Below are 20411 nucleotides of genomic sequence, written 5' to 3' on the forward strand. Positions count from 1 at the left end.
TCCAGCCCAAAAATAGGTTTGCTTATCAGATACGTTTTCATATTTTGTTCTTAGGTAAATGAAATCAAATCTGAAAATAAAGAAAAAAATAAAAAAGTTTCATTGTTGGATATTCCAGTTCATATTACTGCAACTAGTGAACCAGTTCCTATATCTGAAGAATCTGAAGAACTGGATCAGAAGACATTCAGTGTGGTAAGTCCCTTGTTGATAACTTAGTGTTTACACTTGATATTCTAAATGAACACAATTTCTGATGTTCTTGATTCTGCTATTAGGCATTATAACACAGATATTTATTGCCAGTAAAATCTTAGATCAGTGAAGGGTTATTGACACTACACTAAAGTCAGTTTTGTTTTCAGGCCAGCAGTTTTATTTTATTGCATTTATGCAGTATAGTGAAGAGTATTTGTCTAGACATCTGTGCACTGAATAGTTTTAACATACAGACTGTGAAGATCCGTCCTCAAGAATAATTTGTGGATACTGCTTCTTAAAGGACAGAAATGAATGAATTTTAATGCAGCTGCTGTAGCCTCTGGCTTGGCCTTATCGAATACCCCTTTGTTCTTTGTAAGCTAACAAGAGAAATTAAGTTTCAAAGTTGCTCTTGAAGTATTACAGACTTCCTGTGTTAGACAGAGGAAGGAACAAATCCTGAAGTCCTTAGAAATATCTTGACAGAGTAATATCTCTGATACCAATAGAATTTCAGTTATATCACTACTTTTGACCACAACAGAATCAATATTGGAAGAAAAAAATATAGGTAATCTTAATCTAGGTAAAGTTTTATAGGTTGATTGGGGCGTTTGGAAAGATGCTAAGGAGTTATTGTGAGCAGCTACTTTTCTGCTGTGGAAGTTCTATCATTCAGGTCTCAACAGTTGTCTGTTACTGCCAGACAGGTTTACTGGGTCTACTGTGGTGCTGGCTGTGAGAGGCAAATTATCTTGTTTTCTCATCATTTTACTGACCAGTTTATGTATGTGGGATTTTTTGTTTTGTGTTTTGTTTTTTATCTAAATGTTATAAGTGGCTCATCCATAATTTCCAGGATAGGAGGATCATTAGGGACAGTCAACATGGCTTCACCAAGGGGAAGTCATGCTTAACCAATTTGATAGCCTTTTATGAGGACATAACCCGGTGGACAGATGATGGTAAAGCTGTGGATGTGGTCTATCTTGATTTCAGTAAAGCGTTTGACACAGTCTCCCACAGCATCCTTGCAGCTAAACTGAGGAAGTGTGGTCTGGATGATCGGGTAGTGAGGTGGATTGTGAACTGGCTGAAGGAAAGAAGCCAGAGAGTGGTGGCCAATGGGACAGTCCAGTTGGAGCCCTGTATCTAGTGGAGTCCCTCAAGGGTCGGTTCTGGGACCAGTACTATTCAATATATTCATTATATTCATACTATTCAAACTATTCATTAATGACTTGGATGAGGGAATAGAGTGCACTGTCAGCAAGTTCGCTGATGACACAAAACTGGGAGGAGTGGCTGACACACCAGAAGGCTGTGCTGCCATTCAGAGAGACCTAGACAGGCTGGAGAGTTGGGCGGGGAGAAATTTAATGAAAGATAACAAGGGCAAGTGTAGAGTCCTGCATCTGGGCAAGAACAACCCCATGTATGAGTACAAGTTGGGGACAGACCTGTTGGAGAGCAGCGTAGGGGAAAGGGACCTGGGGGTCCTAGTGGACAGCAGGATGACCATGAGCCAGCAGTGTGCCCTTGTGGCCAAGAAGGCCAATGGCATCCTGGGCTGTATTAGAAGGGGTGTGGTTAGCAGGTCAAGAGAGGTTCTCCTCCCCCTCTACTCTGCCCTGGTGAGGCCGCACCTGGAATATTGTGTCCAGTTCTGGGCCCCTCAGTTCAAGAAGGACAGGGAACTGCTAGAGAGAGTCCAGCGCAGAGCCGTGAAGATGATTAAGGGGGTGGAACATTTCCCTTATGAGGAGAGGCTGAGGGAGCTGGGTCTCTTTAGCTTGGAGGAGACTGAGGGGTGACCTCATTAATGTTTATAAATATGTGAAGGGCAAGTGTCATGAGGATGGAGCCAGGTTCTTCTCAGTGACATCCCTTGACAGGACAAGGGGCAACAGGTGCAAGCTGGAACACAGGAGGTTCCGCATAAATATGAGGAAAAACTTCTTTACGGTGAGGGTAACCGAACACTGGAACAGGCTGCCCAGAGAGGTTGTGGAGTCTCCTTCTCTGGAGACATTCAAAACCCGCCTGGACGTGTTCCTGTGTGACATGATCTAGGTAACCCTGCTCTGGCAGGGGGATTGGACTAGATGATCTTTCGAGCTCCCTTCCAATCCCTAACATTCTGTGATTCTGTGATGTCTTGTGTGTGGCTAGGTGACTGAAAATCACTTGATTCCCATGTACAATTACGCTTCTCTGTTCACCTCTACACTTAAGCAGTGTACTTTGTAAACTGTCTTTTTAAAGGTTGCTTTAAGCTTTGGTTAGTGCAATATGTAATGTAGCTGCTTAATTACTTAATGGCATGAACTGGTAATGGCACAGCTTCACTGATTTTTGAGTTGTCCCTAGATGTTGACACAGTGATGGTGATGTTCTCCAAAACCCCTCCTATTTTTGATTCTGGATATGCAGACTTGCTTCTCTTCCTCCTTAGTGGGAGCAATTCTAGGTTGGGTTTGCATATAGAACATTTTTTGGGCTAGGCCCTCTGTTCTGGAAGGTATATTCATCATTATGCCATGGTCAGATGCAATCTAATTAGCACATTTACCTTTTCAAATGGAAATTACTGCTGTGGGTTGTTGAGGCTAGCTCATTTGACTTCTTGTCTACCTTGTGACAGGTAAAAATATGCATTTCATCTGCCTACCTTGCCATTGTGATTGAATGGTATTTCCAAGCAAGAGTGTATAATTTAAAACATGCTAACTGGTTTATCTGCATTTACTATTAACATGTTTGAATTAGTGTGAAAATTCAAGTATGCATGTATGAAATATATCTATGGGTACATTATGGGTACATGTGTTTTCATCACTGTTACTAATTTAGGCACACCTAAACTAGCTTTATCCTAGATAGCTCAGTTTCTGTCAATATCTGCGTAGAACTCGGGCTTAAAAACTGCTCAGAGAAGGAATACTGATCCTCTCTTGAATGCCAAGTTTCATTGTTGCAGAAAGTATCTACTTAAAATATTTTAAACATACTTAATCTTGACATAGAGTATAGCTTTCAAGGTCCTAAAAAGTAAAATAAGTCTTGTCCTATATACTTGTGCTGAAAGTTAAACCCATGATTGTAAAACCTGGTTATAATAATTCCTTTCCCTCAGAAAATTTTTTATATTAAATTAGTGCTTTCTTAAATCTTTAATATTTGTTACATACAATCTAATGCTTTCATATTAGGAGTAAATTTTCAACTGGATTTAAAATACTTTTTCCAAATGAAGCCTTGTAGTAAAACTAAAAGAGCTGTGAGTGAAGACTTGTTTTTCATTTGGCTTACAACAGTACTGTCTTTGCCTGTATAAATAGCACAGTAAGGGTGGGCCACATCTTACAATTTTTTTAATATTTTTATTTTCCTTTGAATTAATGTATTCCTTTTTTACATTTTATAGTGCAAAGAAAGAATGAGGCCTGTCAAAGCAGCATTGAAACAACTGGATAGACCAGAGAAAGGCCTTTCTGAAAGGGAACAGCTGGAGCATACTAGACAGTGCCTAATTAAAATTGGGGACCACATTACTGAATGTCTAAAGGAGTACACAAATCCTGAACAAATTAAACAGTGGAGAAAGTAAGTTATTCTGCATGATTTTTCTTGAAAAAGGAAAATCTATAATAGCTTCTATTAAGCAAAATAGTTTTAAAATATTTCTCTTGTTTCTTATTCTCCCTTTCTTGTATTTTTCTGCTGTATTAAATAAGGACTTATAAAAAGATGATTATAAATGGCTCCAGCTTTTAATGGATTCACTTTTTCATACTTGCATAGTAATGCATTTTGTCCAGTAGGTGGAGTCATCTTTTTAAAACCAAAAGCAAACAGAAAATAACTGTATTTAGAGTATATTTAATGTTTAGTAGAAAAGAATTCTTATCATTAAAGAGTCTGGCTTTTTCAACTTTGAAGTTTGTTTTGTTTTTTTTTAATTCATGCTAAAAATAGGCCATTATAAATTTGTGTGTTGAAGTTTGAATGATTTTGAGTTGCAGAATCCTTTATTTTTAAAAATATACTCTAAAATGAAATCAGATATTAACTATGACTTTATAAAAAACATTTATCATAACATGCTCAGAGATGTATTTCAAAATGAAAGGAGAGTTTTAAGTGTTTTTATGCATCTGTGAGGTGATAACTTCGGGGAAAAAATAAGAAAAATGTTGGTTTATAAACTTGTTATATTTCATTGTTAAGTTCTTAATACAATTTGAGTTAGTTTTATCATAATGTGCGCTTTAATCCTTTATGGTTGCAAATCTATCCTGCACTTCCATATATGACACTCAGTCAAGTGTTTAATTTCCTTGCAGACTTGTTAACTTGCTGTTTGTACTTGCTTTACTTCAAAATATTAGAGTGAACTGAAATACAAAAATAGTATCCATGTCTTAAAGACACCTTGGTAAATGTTATATTTCTCTAAGTGGAAATTCATAGTAGAGCTACTATAATATTAATTCATAATAATGCTACAGTACCATACATAGATTATTAAAATATGTATTTCATCTGTCTTTAATAAGACATAGAATTTAGTAAAGGTATTAATTCTGTATTTCTTATACAGATGTCATTGGGCACACCATTGGCTGGTTGCGTCTACTTTTGCAAACCTCTAGGCCAAAACTATAACGTTTAAATCGTCACAGTGAAAGAGCAGATAGATGCTTCTTGAGCCTACACACTTGAGATGTTTCTGAACTAAACACTAATTAGAACAGTAGTGTTCTGTAGTCTTTTAAGCACTCCACCTGTAAACTTTGCTAAAAGAATTCTAGACTTCAGATCTTGTGTCTGCAATCATAGAAGCAAATGTTGTCTTTAGGGTTTTGGCTTCTTGACACCAAAAGAGTTGATTTGTTTTCCTTTCTTCTTCCATAGCATAGATTAAGATCAAAGTTTTTGCCATGCTACTTCCATCCTCTTTCATATTTCTCATTTGGTTTCCAAAGCTTTAACCAGGCTTTGGAATTCTGTGGAAAAATCCTGTACCTGATATCTGTAGAAAGTGAGACGTGTAAGTCAAATTTCTTACACTGCAAGAGATTTCAAGTTTGGGAGAATCTTTACTGAGTAGTAAATACTAAAATTTTCTGACATATTTCAAACAATCTTTCCGAAGACTTGCACAACAAATTGAAAACTACATTTTTATGCAATTGCACAAATCATTCCATTAACAGAATTGCCATTAATACTACTTTTCATGCACTTTGCATTCTGCAGTCATTGTGATAAATACTACAAAATGACAAATTATTAAAGGAATTACTTTCTCAAATGTTTGAAATACAGCTAAGTAATGTTTGCTCTGCAACTAGGTAATATTCTGTGTAACAGACTTTACAATGATTTCAGTTTACTGAAGTACTGTTGAAATAATTTCATTTAAGTCAATGTTCTGTTGTATGATACAATAAAAACTAATATATGGAAGAATTATAGCCTCTCTTTCTTTTTCTTCAGAAACTTGTGGATTTTTGTCTCTAAGTTTACAGAATTTGATGCCAGAAAGCTGCACAAGCTATATAAACATGCGATCAAAAAACGCCAAGAATCTCAGGTAATACTTTCAAACTCTCTAAATATACAAATATATATTCTAAGTTTTATAACTGTTTTATTAAGTATCAATTTTGTACACTCAATACATTTGAAATGTATTTTACTGTTCATAGTGAACTAGTATGTTTTCTTAGGATATTTTCTGAAGGATTCAGATGCAACTTTGGGATTTATCGATGACAATTTTTGTACTTGTCTCTTTTAGCAACACAGTGACCAGAATATTAGCAGCAATGTGAATACATATGTAATTAGAAATCCAGGTAAGAAATCTTGAGCATGTTATTTTGCTGGATATCTTAAATGACAGTATGTAAAATGAAATAAGCTTAAAACTGTCTCCTAGAACTTCCATACTGTTGGATATCATAGGGTTAGGCTGACTTAGTGTAACTTTACTAGTTTGCTGATGAAATTCAACTGAGCATGGACTGAACTTGGTACTTACTGATTTTAGTAGCAAGTTATTTGGCCATTCTTTTAAAGTAAATAAATTAATTTTAAAAAAAACAACACTTTTTTGTATTTAATTTTGAGGAGGTAGAGAGGCCAACTCAACACTTGTAAATTTCTTGGAGGCTCTATACCTGTTTGTAGCAGTTGTAATGTCACCATATTGTAAGAAAAAGATTCCCTGAAGTCACGGTTAGCAATCAGTTATATGGGATATCTTTTATTGTTGACAATAATACTGGTTTTCTATGCTCCCGCACTTGCCTTCTTGTAATACTTGTTTTTATATCATGTTATGTAAAACCTTGAGTATGTTATCATGGGTTTAAAATGAGTATAATGTATTTTAGGAATACTGCTAAAAACCTTTCATTAACAAGGTGTACCTCTAAAACTGATGTTTATGCTAGGGCTATCTCTCCTTAGAGAGGGACTTCCTACCATTCTGTCTAAAATTGCTCTACTAAAGGCACCTGATCTCTACTCACTGCTTATTTGGACCACACTGATCCTCTCCATTCAGTCTGTAAGGTGGAAAATTTTAGTTTCTCAGCCCTACATATCTACATTTCTAGCTTGCTTGCCTTCTATTTACTTCTGAGGTTTCTCTCAGTTCACTCACATTAGTGCATTTGTCTTTCAATTATTTAGATCTTGTTTCTGTCAAATTATAATGCTCTTTTAAATTGCTTTAAATCTGACAGGTAGAAGTGCTGTTTGAATTGGTGAAGAAAAAAATTTATAGTGGATGAGACTTCCTTATAACCTCTGCTTTATTAAACAGATGTTGAAAGACTGAAAGAGGATACAAACCATGATGACAGTAGCAGGGACAGTTATTCTTCTGATAGACATTTGTCACAATACCATGATCATCATAAGGACATGCATCAGGGAGATGCTTATAAGAAAAGTGACTCTAGGAAAAGGTCCTATTCAGCCTTCAGCAATGGAAAAGACCACAGAGACTGGGATCACTATAAACAAGAAAGCAGGTAAATTGCTTCAGCAATTGTAAAATCTGTTAAGAATTCCCTTCCTAGTTTTGCAGTATGCTTGTAATAAGCACCAAATTATCTTTTCTGAGTAATGCAGAATTGCAAAAAAATTTCTCTAATGCAGTTCTGTTGAATTGACATAATTGTAGTTCTTACTATGTGTTCAGTAATACTAATATAAGTAAATCTTTTCAGATACTATAGTGATAGTAAACATAGAAAGTTGGATGACCACAGGAGCAGAGATCACAGGTCAAACCTGGAAGGAGGTTTAAAAGACAGTCGGCCTCATTCAGATCACCGTTCCCATTCAGACCACAGGATACATTCAGATCACCGTTCCACTTCAGAGTACAGCCATCATAAATCTTCCAGAGATTATAGGTACCACTCAGACTGGCAAATGGACCACAGAGCTTCTGGCAGTGGCCCAAGGTCACCATTAGATCAGAGGTCTCCTTATGGTTCAAGATCTCCTTTAGGACACAGATCTCCATTTGAACACTCATCAGATCACAAAAGTACACCTGAACATACATGGAGTAGCCGGAAAACATAACAAAGACTGACATTTTTCTGGACCTTCTTTTAGCCATATGCAGTAAGCTAACACAGTAATTGCCTTACGTGACTTGAAAGATACAGACTGGATATTCTGTCAGTAGCAGTATTGTTACTTCTTTCCAGGATGCAAAGTCTGTACAATAGAAAAAAAAACAACAGTAGAAAAATATTTTTGTATTTAAAGTTTATGCTGCACTGTGCTGCAAATGTGGCACTTTTTTTTTTCCTTCCCCTCTTTAAGAAATGGAAAATGTTTACTTTTACAGGGACCTCAGCACTGCCCCATTCAGACTGGATCTCATAAAACTGTTTTTAGGCTGAACACAGTTTAAATTATGTTTGCAAATGAAATTTTAAACACTGACCTGTGATCATGTTTCAGAAAGGAATGAGGAGTTTGTTTTGTTTTCTTAGTAAAGAATTCTCAAGGACTTTGTTCACTTTCCAAAGCTATTTGTTTACATTGTATACTGCAACCACCTTGCCGCTTTTCATCACAAGCTTGAATATTTAAGTTCTGTACCTATAACTGTAAAATAGCCAGGATTTCTCCTGTTTGTGATCAGTTGTAATAATGCCTTTTTACAAAATAAAATAAATGGCTGAAAATTATTGCAAACTAATTAAATGAGCTTTCTTTTCTTTTTTTTTTTTTGCTTGTTCTTTTCCCTACCAACTCAGGCTTTCTTGTCACAAGTATGAAACAAAGTCAGTGTACTAACACATTTTAATAAAATATCTTTATGTAATCACTGTTCAGAATGCAAAAATGGGGAAAGGGAACATTTTTATTCCATTTAGTGCCCCCTTTTTATTGGATGCTTCAGACACATGTTCTGTTTTTCTATTAAATTGTCAATATTGTGATTTGTTGTTATGAAATGGTGGGAAATATTCAGCTAAACTGGGATCTGGAAAGTTTTTTCCAGTCCATTGGTTTTAAAGGAGTGTTCAATATTTGAACACTTCTGAATCCAAATCAGCCAAAATTTATTGGAAATATATTTGTTTTCCCTCTTAAAATGGGCAATACTTTCAAATGTGCTATGCAGCCAGTTAATATTTTACATTTGAATGGTTTTCTAGTAATAGAATTATTAAAATGCACACTGATTGTACATAGATAACTTCTGTCTGACAAATGAAATTTAAAACGATATGTGGGCTCTTGTTTTCTGCTGCTGGTTTTCTACAGCATACCTTTCTCATTTAACCATAAAAATATTAAACTCTAAGTACTAAATTTTAATACACAACATAATTAGGGAAGATAAATGTCTACCCTGGCATCATGTGGTTGGAGCTAATATGTTGCTCCAATTTTTCTCATAGAATCATAGAATGGTTTGGGTTGGAAGGGACCTTAAAGATCATCTAGTTCCAACCCCCCTGCCACAGGCAGGGACACCTTTCCACTAGACCAGGTTGCTCAAAGCCTCATCCAATCTGGCCTTAAACACTGCCAGGGAGGGGGCATCCACAGCTTCTCTGGGCAACCTGTTCCAGTGTCTCACTACCCTCACAGTAAAGAATTTCTTCCTAATGTCTAATCTAAATCTACCCTCTTTCAGTTTAAAACCATTCCCCCTCGTCCTATCACTACATAACCTTGTAAAAAGTCCCTCTCCTGCTTTCCTGTAGGCCCCCTTCAGGTACTGGAAGGCTGCTAAAAGGTCTCCCCAGAGCCTTCTCCAGGGTGAAGAGCCCCAACTCTCAGCCTGTCTTCATAGGAGAGGTGCTCCAGCCCTCTGATCATCTTCGTGGCCCTCCTCTGGACTCGTTCCAACAGCTCCATGTCCTTCTTATGTTGGGGGCCCCAGAGATGGATGCAGTACTGCAGGTGTGGTCTCACGAGAGCAGAGTAAAGGGGCAGAATCCCCTCCCTCGACCTGCTGACCACACTTCTTCTTTTGATGCAGCCCAGGATGCGGTTGGCCTTCTGGGCTGCAAGCGCACATTGCTGGCTCATGTTGAGCTTCTCGTCAGCCATCACCCCCAAGTCCTTCTCCTCAGGGCTGCTCTCAATCCATTCTCCGCCCAGCCTGTATTTGTGCTTGGGATTGCCCCGACCCACATGCAGGACCTTCCACTTGGCCTTGTTGAATTTCATGTGGTTTGCACAGGCCCAGATCTCAATCCTGTCCAGATCCCTCTGGATGGCATCCCTTCCCTCCAGCGTGTCGACCACACCACACAGCTTGGTGTCGTCGTCAAACTTGCTGAGGGCGCGCTCAATCCCACTGTCCATGTCGCTGACAAAGATGTTAAACAGGACCGGTCCCAATACTGACCCCTGAGGAACGCCACTTGTCGCTGGTGTCCACTTGGACATCGAGCCGTTGACCGCAACTCTTTGAGTGTGACCATCCAGCCAATTCCTTATCCACCGAGTGGTCCATTCGTCGAGTCCGTGTCTCTCCAATTTAGAGACAAGGATGTCGCATGGGACAGTGTCAAATGCTTTGCACAAGTCCAGGTAGATGACATCAGTTGCTCTTCCCCTATCCACCAATGCTGTAACCCCGTTGTAGAAGGCCACCAAACTTGTCAGACATGATTTGCCCTTAGTGAAGCCATGTTGGCTGTCACCAATCACCTCCTTGATTTCCGTGTGCCTCAGTATAGTTTCCAGGAGGATCTGCTCCATGATCTTGCCAGGCACAGAGGTGAGACTGACTGGCCTGTGGTTCCCCGGGTCTTCCTTTTTTCCCTTCTTGAAAATGGGAGTTATGTTTACCCTTTCCCAGTGAGTGGGAATTTCACCAGACTGCCACGACTTCTCAAAAATGATGGATAGTGGCTTAGCAGCTTCATCCGCCAGTTTCCTCAGGACCTGTGGATGCATCTCATCAGGTCCCATGGACTTGTGCACCTTCAGGTTCCTTAGATGGTCTCGAGAACCTGATCTTCTCCTACAGTGGGCGGTTCTTCATCCTCACAGTCCCTGCCTTTGCAATGTGTTGAGCATTTTTCCAATTAACCAGGTTTACATGAAAGCATTAAAATTGAACCAAAACCTCTTCAGAGTACCTGTCTGTTATGATCTCACTGTAGGCACAGCTGCTGTACATTCTAAGTTAACATCATTTAGCCAAGTACATTTAAGCTAATTTAATGTAGGCTGCAACTCAGATAATTAATGCTTCTTCATTTCTTAGTTCTTCATCTTCCCAGGTTTGGGAGGATTTTTAACTCTGCTTTTGAGCTTAATTGCTGAAGCAGTGTTTAGCTAGTGGTGCCTAGTAAGGTTGTGCATGTGTGCTATGCAACCTCCTCTTCCAGTGGTGAATATCTAGAAGTTGGAGCATCCACAACCACTGCCTATTTCTTACACTTTGGGTAGTGAACTGGAGTCTTGGATCCACTATGATAACACATCAATAGAGCAGTCCCACTAAGTCTGCTTCACCATCAGTGTAGCTATATTAGCATGGCATTGTGATTGATCATGTCTATGTGACATGGTTAATGCATGCATCCACTTTTGTCAAAGGCATCTTGGGTCTTTCAGAGATAAGCAAGACAGAACATACTTGGTGGCTTTGATTAGAATCTTTGCTAAATAGTATATTTAGGTTGTGTTAACTTTAATCATGTTATAGCTGTTTAAGACTTAACTGAATGCAGAGGGGAATGAAGTTTGATGGTAGAGGTGTTCTCCATGGCTTACGAGATTGACTGTTATGGGATTCTCCTAAATAGTAAGATATGCACCATATCCTTTGCAAATAAGCCATTTGTAATTCATTTTCCATGCATGCAGATTTGACCATTATTTTGTTCTTTTATAATGGTAAGTCATTGAGGAGTGTGTCCAGTTCTGAAGTATCCATTTGACAACAAGCCTTTTGTTTCAGATCTTAGTGTTCTCTACAAGAGGTTTTAGGAAGTAAGAATTCTGGTAGCTCCAAGAGAACTCATGCTGCTCATAAAGATTCAGTTGTTTAATCTACCATGCATAGAATTGCAGAATCATTTAGGTTAGAAAAGACCTTTAAGATCATCAAGTCCAACCATTAACCTAACACTGCCAAGTCCACCACTAAACCATGTCCCTCAGCACCACATCTACACGTCTTTTAAATACCTCCAGGGACGGTGACTCCACCACTTCCCTGGGCAGCCTGTTCCAATGCTTGATAACCCTTTTGGGGAAGAAATTTTTCCTGATATCCAATCTAAACCTCCCCTGGCGCAACTTGAGGCCATTTCCTCTCGTCCTATCGCTTGTTACTTGGGAGAAGAGACCAACACCCACCTGGCTACAACCTCCTTTTAGGTAGTTGTAGAGAGCGATAAGGTCTCCCCTGAGCCTCCTTTTCTCCAGGCTAAACCACCCCAGTTCCCTCAGCCACTCCTCATAAGACTTGTGCTCTAGACCGTTCATTAGCTTCGTTGCTCTTTGGACATCGAAGTCTAAGACTTCCATCTTAATCCTGTTAAATATTTCTAAAACCATTCCCCCTCGTCCTATCACTATGTGCCCTTTTAAAAAGCCCCTCTCCTGCTTTCCTGTAGGCCCCCTTCAGGTACTGGAAGGCTGCTAGAAGGTCTCCCTGGAGCCTTCTCTTCTCCAGGCTGAACAACCCCAACTCTCTCAGCCTCTCTTCATAGGAGAGGTGCTCCAGCCCTCTGATCATCTTCGTGGCCCTCCTCTGGACTCGCTCCAACAGCTCCATGTCCATAAGGTTTTGTTCTTCTCCAAGCTAGCACCCCTTGATGTAGATACGGACGATGTCTTCTCTTCTTCAAGATGGACCAGATATGTCCTGACAGAATGTATCCTACATACATCTTTAAGCAATTAGTAAGTACAAGTACACTAAGTAAATATTCTAACACGAATACAAGTTTCACTATATCAAGAGCTCAGAGGAGCAAAACAGGGAATATTTGCACGGATGGGGTCTGCACAGTGCACTGCGCCCTGATCAGAGGCCCATTTGATGCTGAACAACTTGGAGTTCCCAGCATCTGAAAACATGTAAGATTATTTATACTTTCTCCTTTATAATGTTAGCTCTAATGAATAGCATTTTAAACGATACTTATCAGAGTGAGTGCCTTTCTTACTGGGATCATAGTAAACCAGCACCCCCTGGTGCAAAACAGCTTCTCCTAACAAAAGCATCTTAAATTAGGTTGTTAGAAAGCTTCACTTTATAGATGCAGTGGCATAACTAGGGTCAGCCCCATCTGAGAGAAAATTTGGTTTGGTACAAAAGTACGTTGTGACTAAGGTTTTTCACATCCATCTGCTACCTGAATATCACGCCACACTACTTTCTCTAGAGGAAGATGTGCCAAGAAGGCCAGCTTTCCAAGTCTCACAGTGACAGTGATGCTAAGAAAATTGCATGATGGTTTGATAGAGTGCACTTGGAAGTGATTGTACATATGGGAGATGTGGGTCTCAGGTGGTTCAGTGGATGAGGTTTCAACCTTTGGCTCTTCCTAACCCCAATTTAAACATTTTAATTTACATTGCAAGTTTTGCAGAATCACAAAAGAAATTAAATTAACAGGCCTGACATGGTAATAATCAAATCAAATTTATGCAATGAGGAGTCGTCATTTGCCATCACTTCTTGGAAGAATTTGTCAGCCTTCATTGCGAACAAAAGATTAGTTAGCAATCAGGGCAAAACCTGACTAGTTATTTTCCAACACCTGAAAACAAACACCTTTCTTCCTGGACCTCCTGACAGCTGCCAAACAGTCCAGTTCAATCACTCTACTGACTACAATGTACTGCTGAAAGACAGGGCAGGGAGCGTGATGAGGCTAAAGAGCACAACTGTTCTTTAGAAGGTATTTTTTTCTTTTTTTTTTTTTTTTTTTTTTGAAAGTGCCTGCTAATTACATTATTGGCCCCAATCCTGAAAATGGTTAAGCAGATGAATAAATATACTGTGAAGAGCAATGAACTGGAACATGCTTTGATAATGATTTAGGAGTGGTGTGTTGACAATTATAGTGAATTAACTGTTTCATGGGAAGAATGATTTTGCTTCTCTCAATTTCCATGTACAGCATTTTGCCTCGTGTTTGAAAAAACAGCTTAAGAAAGCTATAGGTATATTCTTTTTGATTTAAAAGTGCCAAGTGCACACTGTACAGATCTAATAGACTGTCAAAAGCAAGGAAATTCAAGTGGAAGGCTGCCAACCTGTCTTTAATTCACTGTTTCATATACTCTAAGTTTCTCAGAATACATGCTTCAATACAAGAGCTATTAAATATACCTGTATTGGATTTACATGGCAAGGTTTTGGTAGCGGCGGGACTGCATGGGTGGCTTCTGTGAGAAGACACCAGAAGCTGCCCCCATGTCAGACAGAGCCAGTTCCAACCGGCTCCAAAACAGACCCACTGCTGGCCAAAGCTGAGCCAATCAGCAACAGTCATAGCACCTCTGTGATAACACATTTAAGAAAGGGTAAAAAACCACTGTAACAGCAGCTGAGCAAGAGGAGTGAGAATACGCAAGAGAAACAACTCTGCAGACACCAAGGTCAGTGAAGAAGGAGGAGGTGCTCCAGTTAATGGTGGAGCAGATATCCACCTGCAGCCCGTGGAGGACCCCACGCTGGAGCAGTCCTTTCCTGAAAGACTACACCCCCTAGAAAGGACACATGCTGCAGCAGTTTGTGAAGAACTGCAGCCCGTGGGAAGGACCCATGTTGGAGAAGTTTGTGAAGGACTGTATCCTGTGGGAGGGACCCCACGCTGGAGCAGGGGAAGAGTGTGAGGAGGAAGGAGTGGCAAAGACACAATGTTATTAACTGACTGCAACCCCCATTCCCCATCCCCCTTTGCCGGAGAGGGGAGGAGGTAGAGAAGTTGGGAGTGAAGTTGAACCTGGGAAGAAGGGAGGGGCAGGGGGAAGGTGGTTTTAGTTTTGTTTTTGCTTCTGACTATCCTACTCTCTTATTGTCAATAAATTAAATTAACTTCCCTGAGTAGAGTCTGTTTTGCCTGTGATGGTAATTGCTGAGTGATCTCCCTGTCCTTATCTTGACCCATGAGCTTTTCATCATATTTTCTCCCCTTGTCCTGTGGATGGAGGGGGAGTGACAGAGGTGCTCAGTGGGCGCCTGGCAGCCAGCCAAGTTCAACCCACCACAATACCACCAAGAATTAGCTTCTCAGAATCACAGTCTTGAATGTCTGTTCTTTGCTGCATGTTGTTTGGCTTACATTTTTTAGAAATAGCTTTAGTAGATGAGTGAAAGATGTGCAGGTAGGGGAAATAAGGTGATATAAAACAAAATGAACAAGGTAAATGTTGGAAAAAGTTATTTAAACAGGAAGCTTTAATTTTAGGACAAGAAAATAAATTATTTTGGCTTAAGTCAGCTCAGAGTTTGTTAAATGGATGCGTTAAGAAAGGAAAATATATTTCCATGAATATCATATTTAGTCTGTGGTGTCTCAGGATGTGTACTATAAGATAGTCATTATTTTACTTTATTTAAGCTATAGGTGGCCATAAACATTAATAAAATAAATATTTGGATTGTTCCTTTGATAATAGTAACATTTTTAGTGATAACTTTTCACATTTTAGAGTTCACGTATTGAACTCACATTGTTTTCATTTCAGTCTATCTTCTAATTGAATCCTGCCATCAATACACAATTTCTCTAAAATGACATAGTGAAAAAGTACAGTAACTAATTTTACCAGCCAACTAATGGCCTGTATTAAGTTGCAAAATCTCGCCCCATCTGCAAAAATAAAAAGTTGTTAATTTATGGGGACTACAACCTTTAACTGTTGAAGAATTTAAGACAGCTAAATCTAACACTGCAGTCCTCAGAGCCTTCACACAGCTATTGTCTAATCCAGTAGTACCTGAAGTACCTCAATTTTCTATATTAAGATCTATTGCCTTTCTAAATTTCTGCTTCTGATCACATGCCCACACAATCCCCTGGCTTTAAAGGACTGAGTAGCTCAGTGCTATCTCCTTCCTACATCCAAGAGCATGCATTTCTATGTTCATCCTCCTTAAGGGTTCAGTTTTGTAAGCATTTTCATTTGCCACTAGATTTCCAGATCTCCAGTTTGCTATTTTTTAGTCTACTTTGTGGCTTTGGTAAGACATTTCTTTACGTAAATCCAGAAATGGGCTAGGCATTATTAATGTGTATAAACCTATGTTGTGAATTGCTTACAGTCCAGGTAGAAAATCTGTAAGTGCAGGAGAGTGAAAACACAAAGCTCTGCTTACTGAGCAGTGAAATGTGAAATGTTTCTTGTGGGATGCATATCTGTTTGCTTGAATTATATTTGTGGGGATGAGAGTGAGAAGGCATTGCTGAAAAGCTGGAGATGAAGTGATAACTTCAGCTCCACTGGTTCCTTGACAGGATAAGGAACCCAGGGTAAGGAAGTTATGAGAAGTGTTTTGATCCTCCATATTAAAATTTCATTAATGGTGAGTGCCACAAGCTCAAAATAAAACTTTGGAGGCTACAGTGGAGGGGACAGGCAGGGGAAAGCTTCACTGAGAGTCAGGGATGCAGTCCCATGGGTAGCTGCTCCAGCCAAAGCTGATACATGCTACTCTAATCCCTATATTCAAAGTTATGTGCAAAATAAATAAATGAAGCATGAAAGAACTGTATTTCTCCTTTATGGGCAGGACAGACTGAATGCTTACTCTGCGGGTAAGGAAGAGAGGCAAAAAGGGTCAGCAGTGGATATGCTCTTTTTTCAAGATGAGAAATGCCTAATTGTCTTAAAGGGAATAAACCACCACTCTGGAACATTTGAAAATGATACCATGAGCCTAAAAAATCAAGCAGACACTCTATTTGCATACTGATTCATATGCGCACTGAATTTCTAAGAACCCTCACTGAGGGTAAATTACCCAAAAAGAAACCTAAATTGTTTTCTGGGGAAGTTTTATTCATGATTGTCAGCTAACCCTTATTATCCACAATTAAACTGCAATTAACAGTTGTATGTTTGTGGCAAGTAACCCACCGGAGGCCAATATCTTGCCAGTTAACTTGGCAGTTTAAATCTCCAGTAAAAATATCCTCTGAGCAAAGTTTAATGGCACAAATAAATTATTTTTATCTGATTTACAATAATGATACCTAGAAATCTTGACTGAAATGAAGGCCCCTTTGGGCCTGGCTATTAGGACGTTACCCTTGTCAAAACATAGAATGAGAGATTACCACAAACATAAAAAGTAGAATAGAAACCAAGTGCAGCGAGGAGAAAGTGATTTGCCCAAGATTACACAGTGTATTCTCTGCAATAGCAGAGCTAGATCTGGGTCATCTGTTTTTGTGCTATGTTGAGCATTTTCTTCTTTTTTATTCTTGCAATTTGACTAACCAGTTCACTTATAAATGAGCTGCTTTTAGGCTATGGGGTTGATTTTCATTATTGCTTTTTTTTTTACCCAGAGAGATATAACATTGCATGTTGATTTTAAGGACTTGTCTGAAAATTGTCAGCACTACCAGGCAGGTGATCTTTTCCCAATATTGAGGGAGATTTTCACTTTTGAAGTGAGGTGAATCTCCTTATTGTCCCCACTCACCATGCTTTGGTTCACATCTTGGACTGCATGAAATGGCTCCTTTCAGATGAAACTAAATCGGAAGAAGTGCTCCAGAAGAGCATATAATACACTCCAACAGCTGATGAGTGTTTGGTCTACTTGAACCAGAGTACAGCTTATCCAAAGCAAAATCCTCCAAAACGTGCAGGGGTGGGCACTAGATCTTCAGAACCAAAGATTGCACTCTACGTTTCTGATCCTATTGGGCCACATAGGAGCAATATCCTAATACTTTTTTGAACATAAGTAAATCCATTATTTGTCTCATGTTTCGTAATTGTGAAATTAGACATTTTACCATGGAATCTAAACCCAGAAGTAGAAAGTGTTTCATTTGCAAAGCTCCTTTGTTTTTTTTTCTTCTTTTGGTGAAAGAGTCACATCAAGATTATCAGGTTATCTAAACAGATCAACAATTAAAAAAATAAAGCAAGTAGAGGAAGCTAAACAATAATCCAAAAACTTACAAGGGTTAGTTGAATCTCTACTGACAGAGAAGGAACTCTCATCTTGTTTGTCAGTGAACATGCATGTCTACTTGTAGAAAGCTTTCAAAGATTTAAAACATGGTGGGTCATCACTGAAGGATTTCATATGTATTGATTGAGGAGCTTTAAATAGTAGAGGGGGAGGAAAGTGATTGCCACAGAAGTAGATGTACCTGAAATTATTTTTCACCTAAGGCATATCTACATCTGATTTCCCATGGAGAATATTTATTCATCCTTTTACTGTACATAAAGGCAATCTCATTTGTAAGATGAAACAAGACTTGTGATTTTTTAATAAGTACATAAAAAAACCTCCACCTTCAAAAATAGTGGCCTTCCAAAGACTCACAAGCATGATTTGTGCAAGTCACAGTTTAATTATCTAGGGCCTTTATATAGGATTTAGAAGTGATAAATGTACATTACATTATTTTTTAATTTGCCCTAGCTACCAGAAGGGTTGGCCACTACTGAGCTAGCTCACATGTTCTCAAAAGGACTGGTATGAAAAAGCTGGGTGGTACTTCTGGGAAAGAATAGCTGCTGAATCAAGCCTGTGGGAGTCTTATAAAAGGGGGGGGGCAAATTAAATTATTTTTATCAGATATAGGTGTAATCTAGGTACTGAGCTATTTATAATGAAGGTGTTACAGGCATCTACAATGATTTCATTGGCAAGCTGGCTTTTAAAAACTACTTAAATCATATACTGGACCTACTGTTTAGGAACTGCGGTGCTATGAAGCACAGCATGCAGACATTTGGGCTGTACTGCTGTCCAGTAGACTTTTCAACCCTAAGTGAGATAACTTGAAGCAAATAAGGTCACTAAGAGCCAGAGCAAGGCTTTGTAGTCTTTAGAATAGAATAGAATAGAATAGAATAGAATAGAATAGAATATTTCAGTTGGAAGCGACCTATAATGATATTCAGTAGGAAATTGTGGTGGGTTTACCCAGCCAACAGCCAAACACCCACACAGTTTGCTAACTCCCCTCTTCCATGAGACAGGGAGAAAACAGAAAGAAGGTGAGAAGACACATGGATCGAAATAATGACAGTTTAATAGAGAAAGCAAAAGATGTGCCTGCAAGCAAAGCAAGAAAAACTCATGGGTCAAGATAGTTTAATAAAAAAAAATTAAAAAAGCAATTGATGCAAAGGCCTCACCACCTCCCATCAGCAGACTGATGCCCAGCTACTTTGGAAAGACTACCCACACATTTTATTGCTGAGCAAGATGTCATATGGCATGGGGTACTGTGTCACCAAAGAACTAGCCTTTCAAGACTCAGGATGGTGTTCTGGGTGGTGGCATGGTTTACAGGGTATGTTTTCCAGCTGCCCAGTAATTGCTTCCACCATGGTAAGCATGTAGCGCTTGGCAGGTTAGTGGCAGTGGTCCAGTGTAGTATATCTGCCATATTGATATCCCAACCACTGCCCTCTATTCTAAGGAACACTTGTGTGGCTCACTTGATTGCGGCACATGTTTCACATTCATGGGTGACCTATGTGATGTCCCAATGTTTCGTGGGCCCTAACCCTTACATTCCCAGTCCAGGTCCACCTGAGACACTTCAGTTCTGGCAGCCTGGTCTACCTGTTCATTGTTTCGATGTTCTTCAGTGGCATGGCTTTTGGGCATGTGAGCATCTACATGATGTACCTTTACAGCAATGTTTTTCTACCTGGGCAGCGATGTCTTGCCACAATGCAGCAGCTCAGATGAGTTTATCTCTGTGCTGACAGTTGGTCATCTTCCACTGCTGTAGCCATCCCCACAGGGCATTTGCCACCATCCATGACTCAGTATAAAGTACTGGTCACTTTTCTTATTCAGAAATCTCTAGGGCCAGCTGGATGGCTTTCACTTCTGCAAACTGACTCGACTTGCCTTCTCTTTTGACAGTTTCTGAAGCTTATCATGGGGGACTCCACACAGCAGCTTTCCATTTCCAGTGGTTTCCTACAGCATTACAGGATCCATTGGTAAACAGACCATAATGCCTTTCATCTTCTGATAACTCATCACATGATGGTGCCTCTTGGGCACGAGCCACCTCCTCAGGCAATGCTCCAAAATCTCTGCCTTCTGGCCAGTCCATGATCTCTTCCAGAATTCCTGAGCGGTTGGGGTTCCCTAATCAAGCCCATCACATTATCAGTGCTACCCACTTACTCCATGTAGAGTCGGTTCCATGATGTGTAGAGGGGATGTTTCCTTTGAACATCCAGTGTAGCACAGGCAATCGTGGTGCCAAGAGGAGCTGTGCTTCTGTAATAACAACTTCTAAAGTGGCTTGAACCTCCTCATATGCTGCTAGGATCTCTTTTTTTCAGTCAGGATGTAGTGGGCTTCTGATCCTCGATAACCCCAGCTCCAGAACCCTAGAGGTTGTCCTCAGGTTTCTCCTGATGTTTTCTGCCAGAGGCTCTGGGTGATGCTATGCTCCCTGGCTGCAGTGTAGAGCACATTTTGCACAGCTGGTCCTGTCTGGACTGGCCCAGGG

At 39.5% G+C, this 20411-nt stretch overlaps 1 protein-coding gene across 4 annotated transcripts in view; it reads left to right on the forward strand.

The window, feature by feature from the left end:
* The window catches only part of LOC137675684 (chromodomain-helicase-DNA-binding protein 1-like), an 85862-nt gene extending 77471 nt beyond the window's left edge, over positions 1-8391 (forward strand). For 3 of the 4 annotated variants that reach the window (XM_068421853.1, XM_068421854.1, XM_068421855.1), the window contains 6 exons: positions 55-195; positions 3629-3807; positions 5704-5800; positions 6008-6065; positions 7040-7250; positions 7449-8391. In XM_068421853.1, the coding sequence (XP_068277954.1) occupies positions 55-195; positions 3629-3807; positions 5704-5800; positions 6008-6065; positions 7040-7250; positions 7449-7812 (1050 nt within the window). In that variant the 3' untranslated portion in view covers positions 7813-8391. Of the gene's footprint in view, positions 1-54; positions 196-3628; positions 3808-5703; positions 5801-6007; positions 6066-6959; positions 7006-7039; positions 7251-7448 lie in introns of those variants that run through there. The other variant, XM_068421856.1, reaches the window with a different exon arrangement.
* The last annotated feature ends 12020 nt before the right edge of the window (positions 8392-20411 follow it).

The sequence above is a fragment of the Nyctibius grandis genome, chromosome W (assembly GCF_013368605.1).
Source record: "Nyctibius grandis isolate bNycGra1 chromosome W, bNycGra1.pri, whole genome shotgun sequence".
Lineage (NCBI taxonomy): Eukaryota > Metazoa > Chordata > Aves > Nyctibiiformes > Nyctibiidae > Nyctibius > Nyctibius grandis.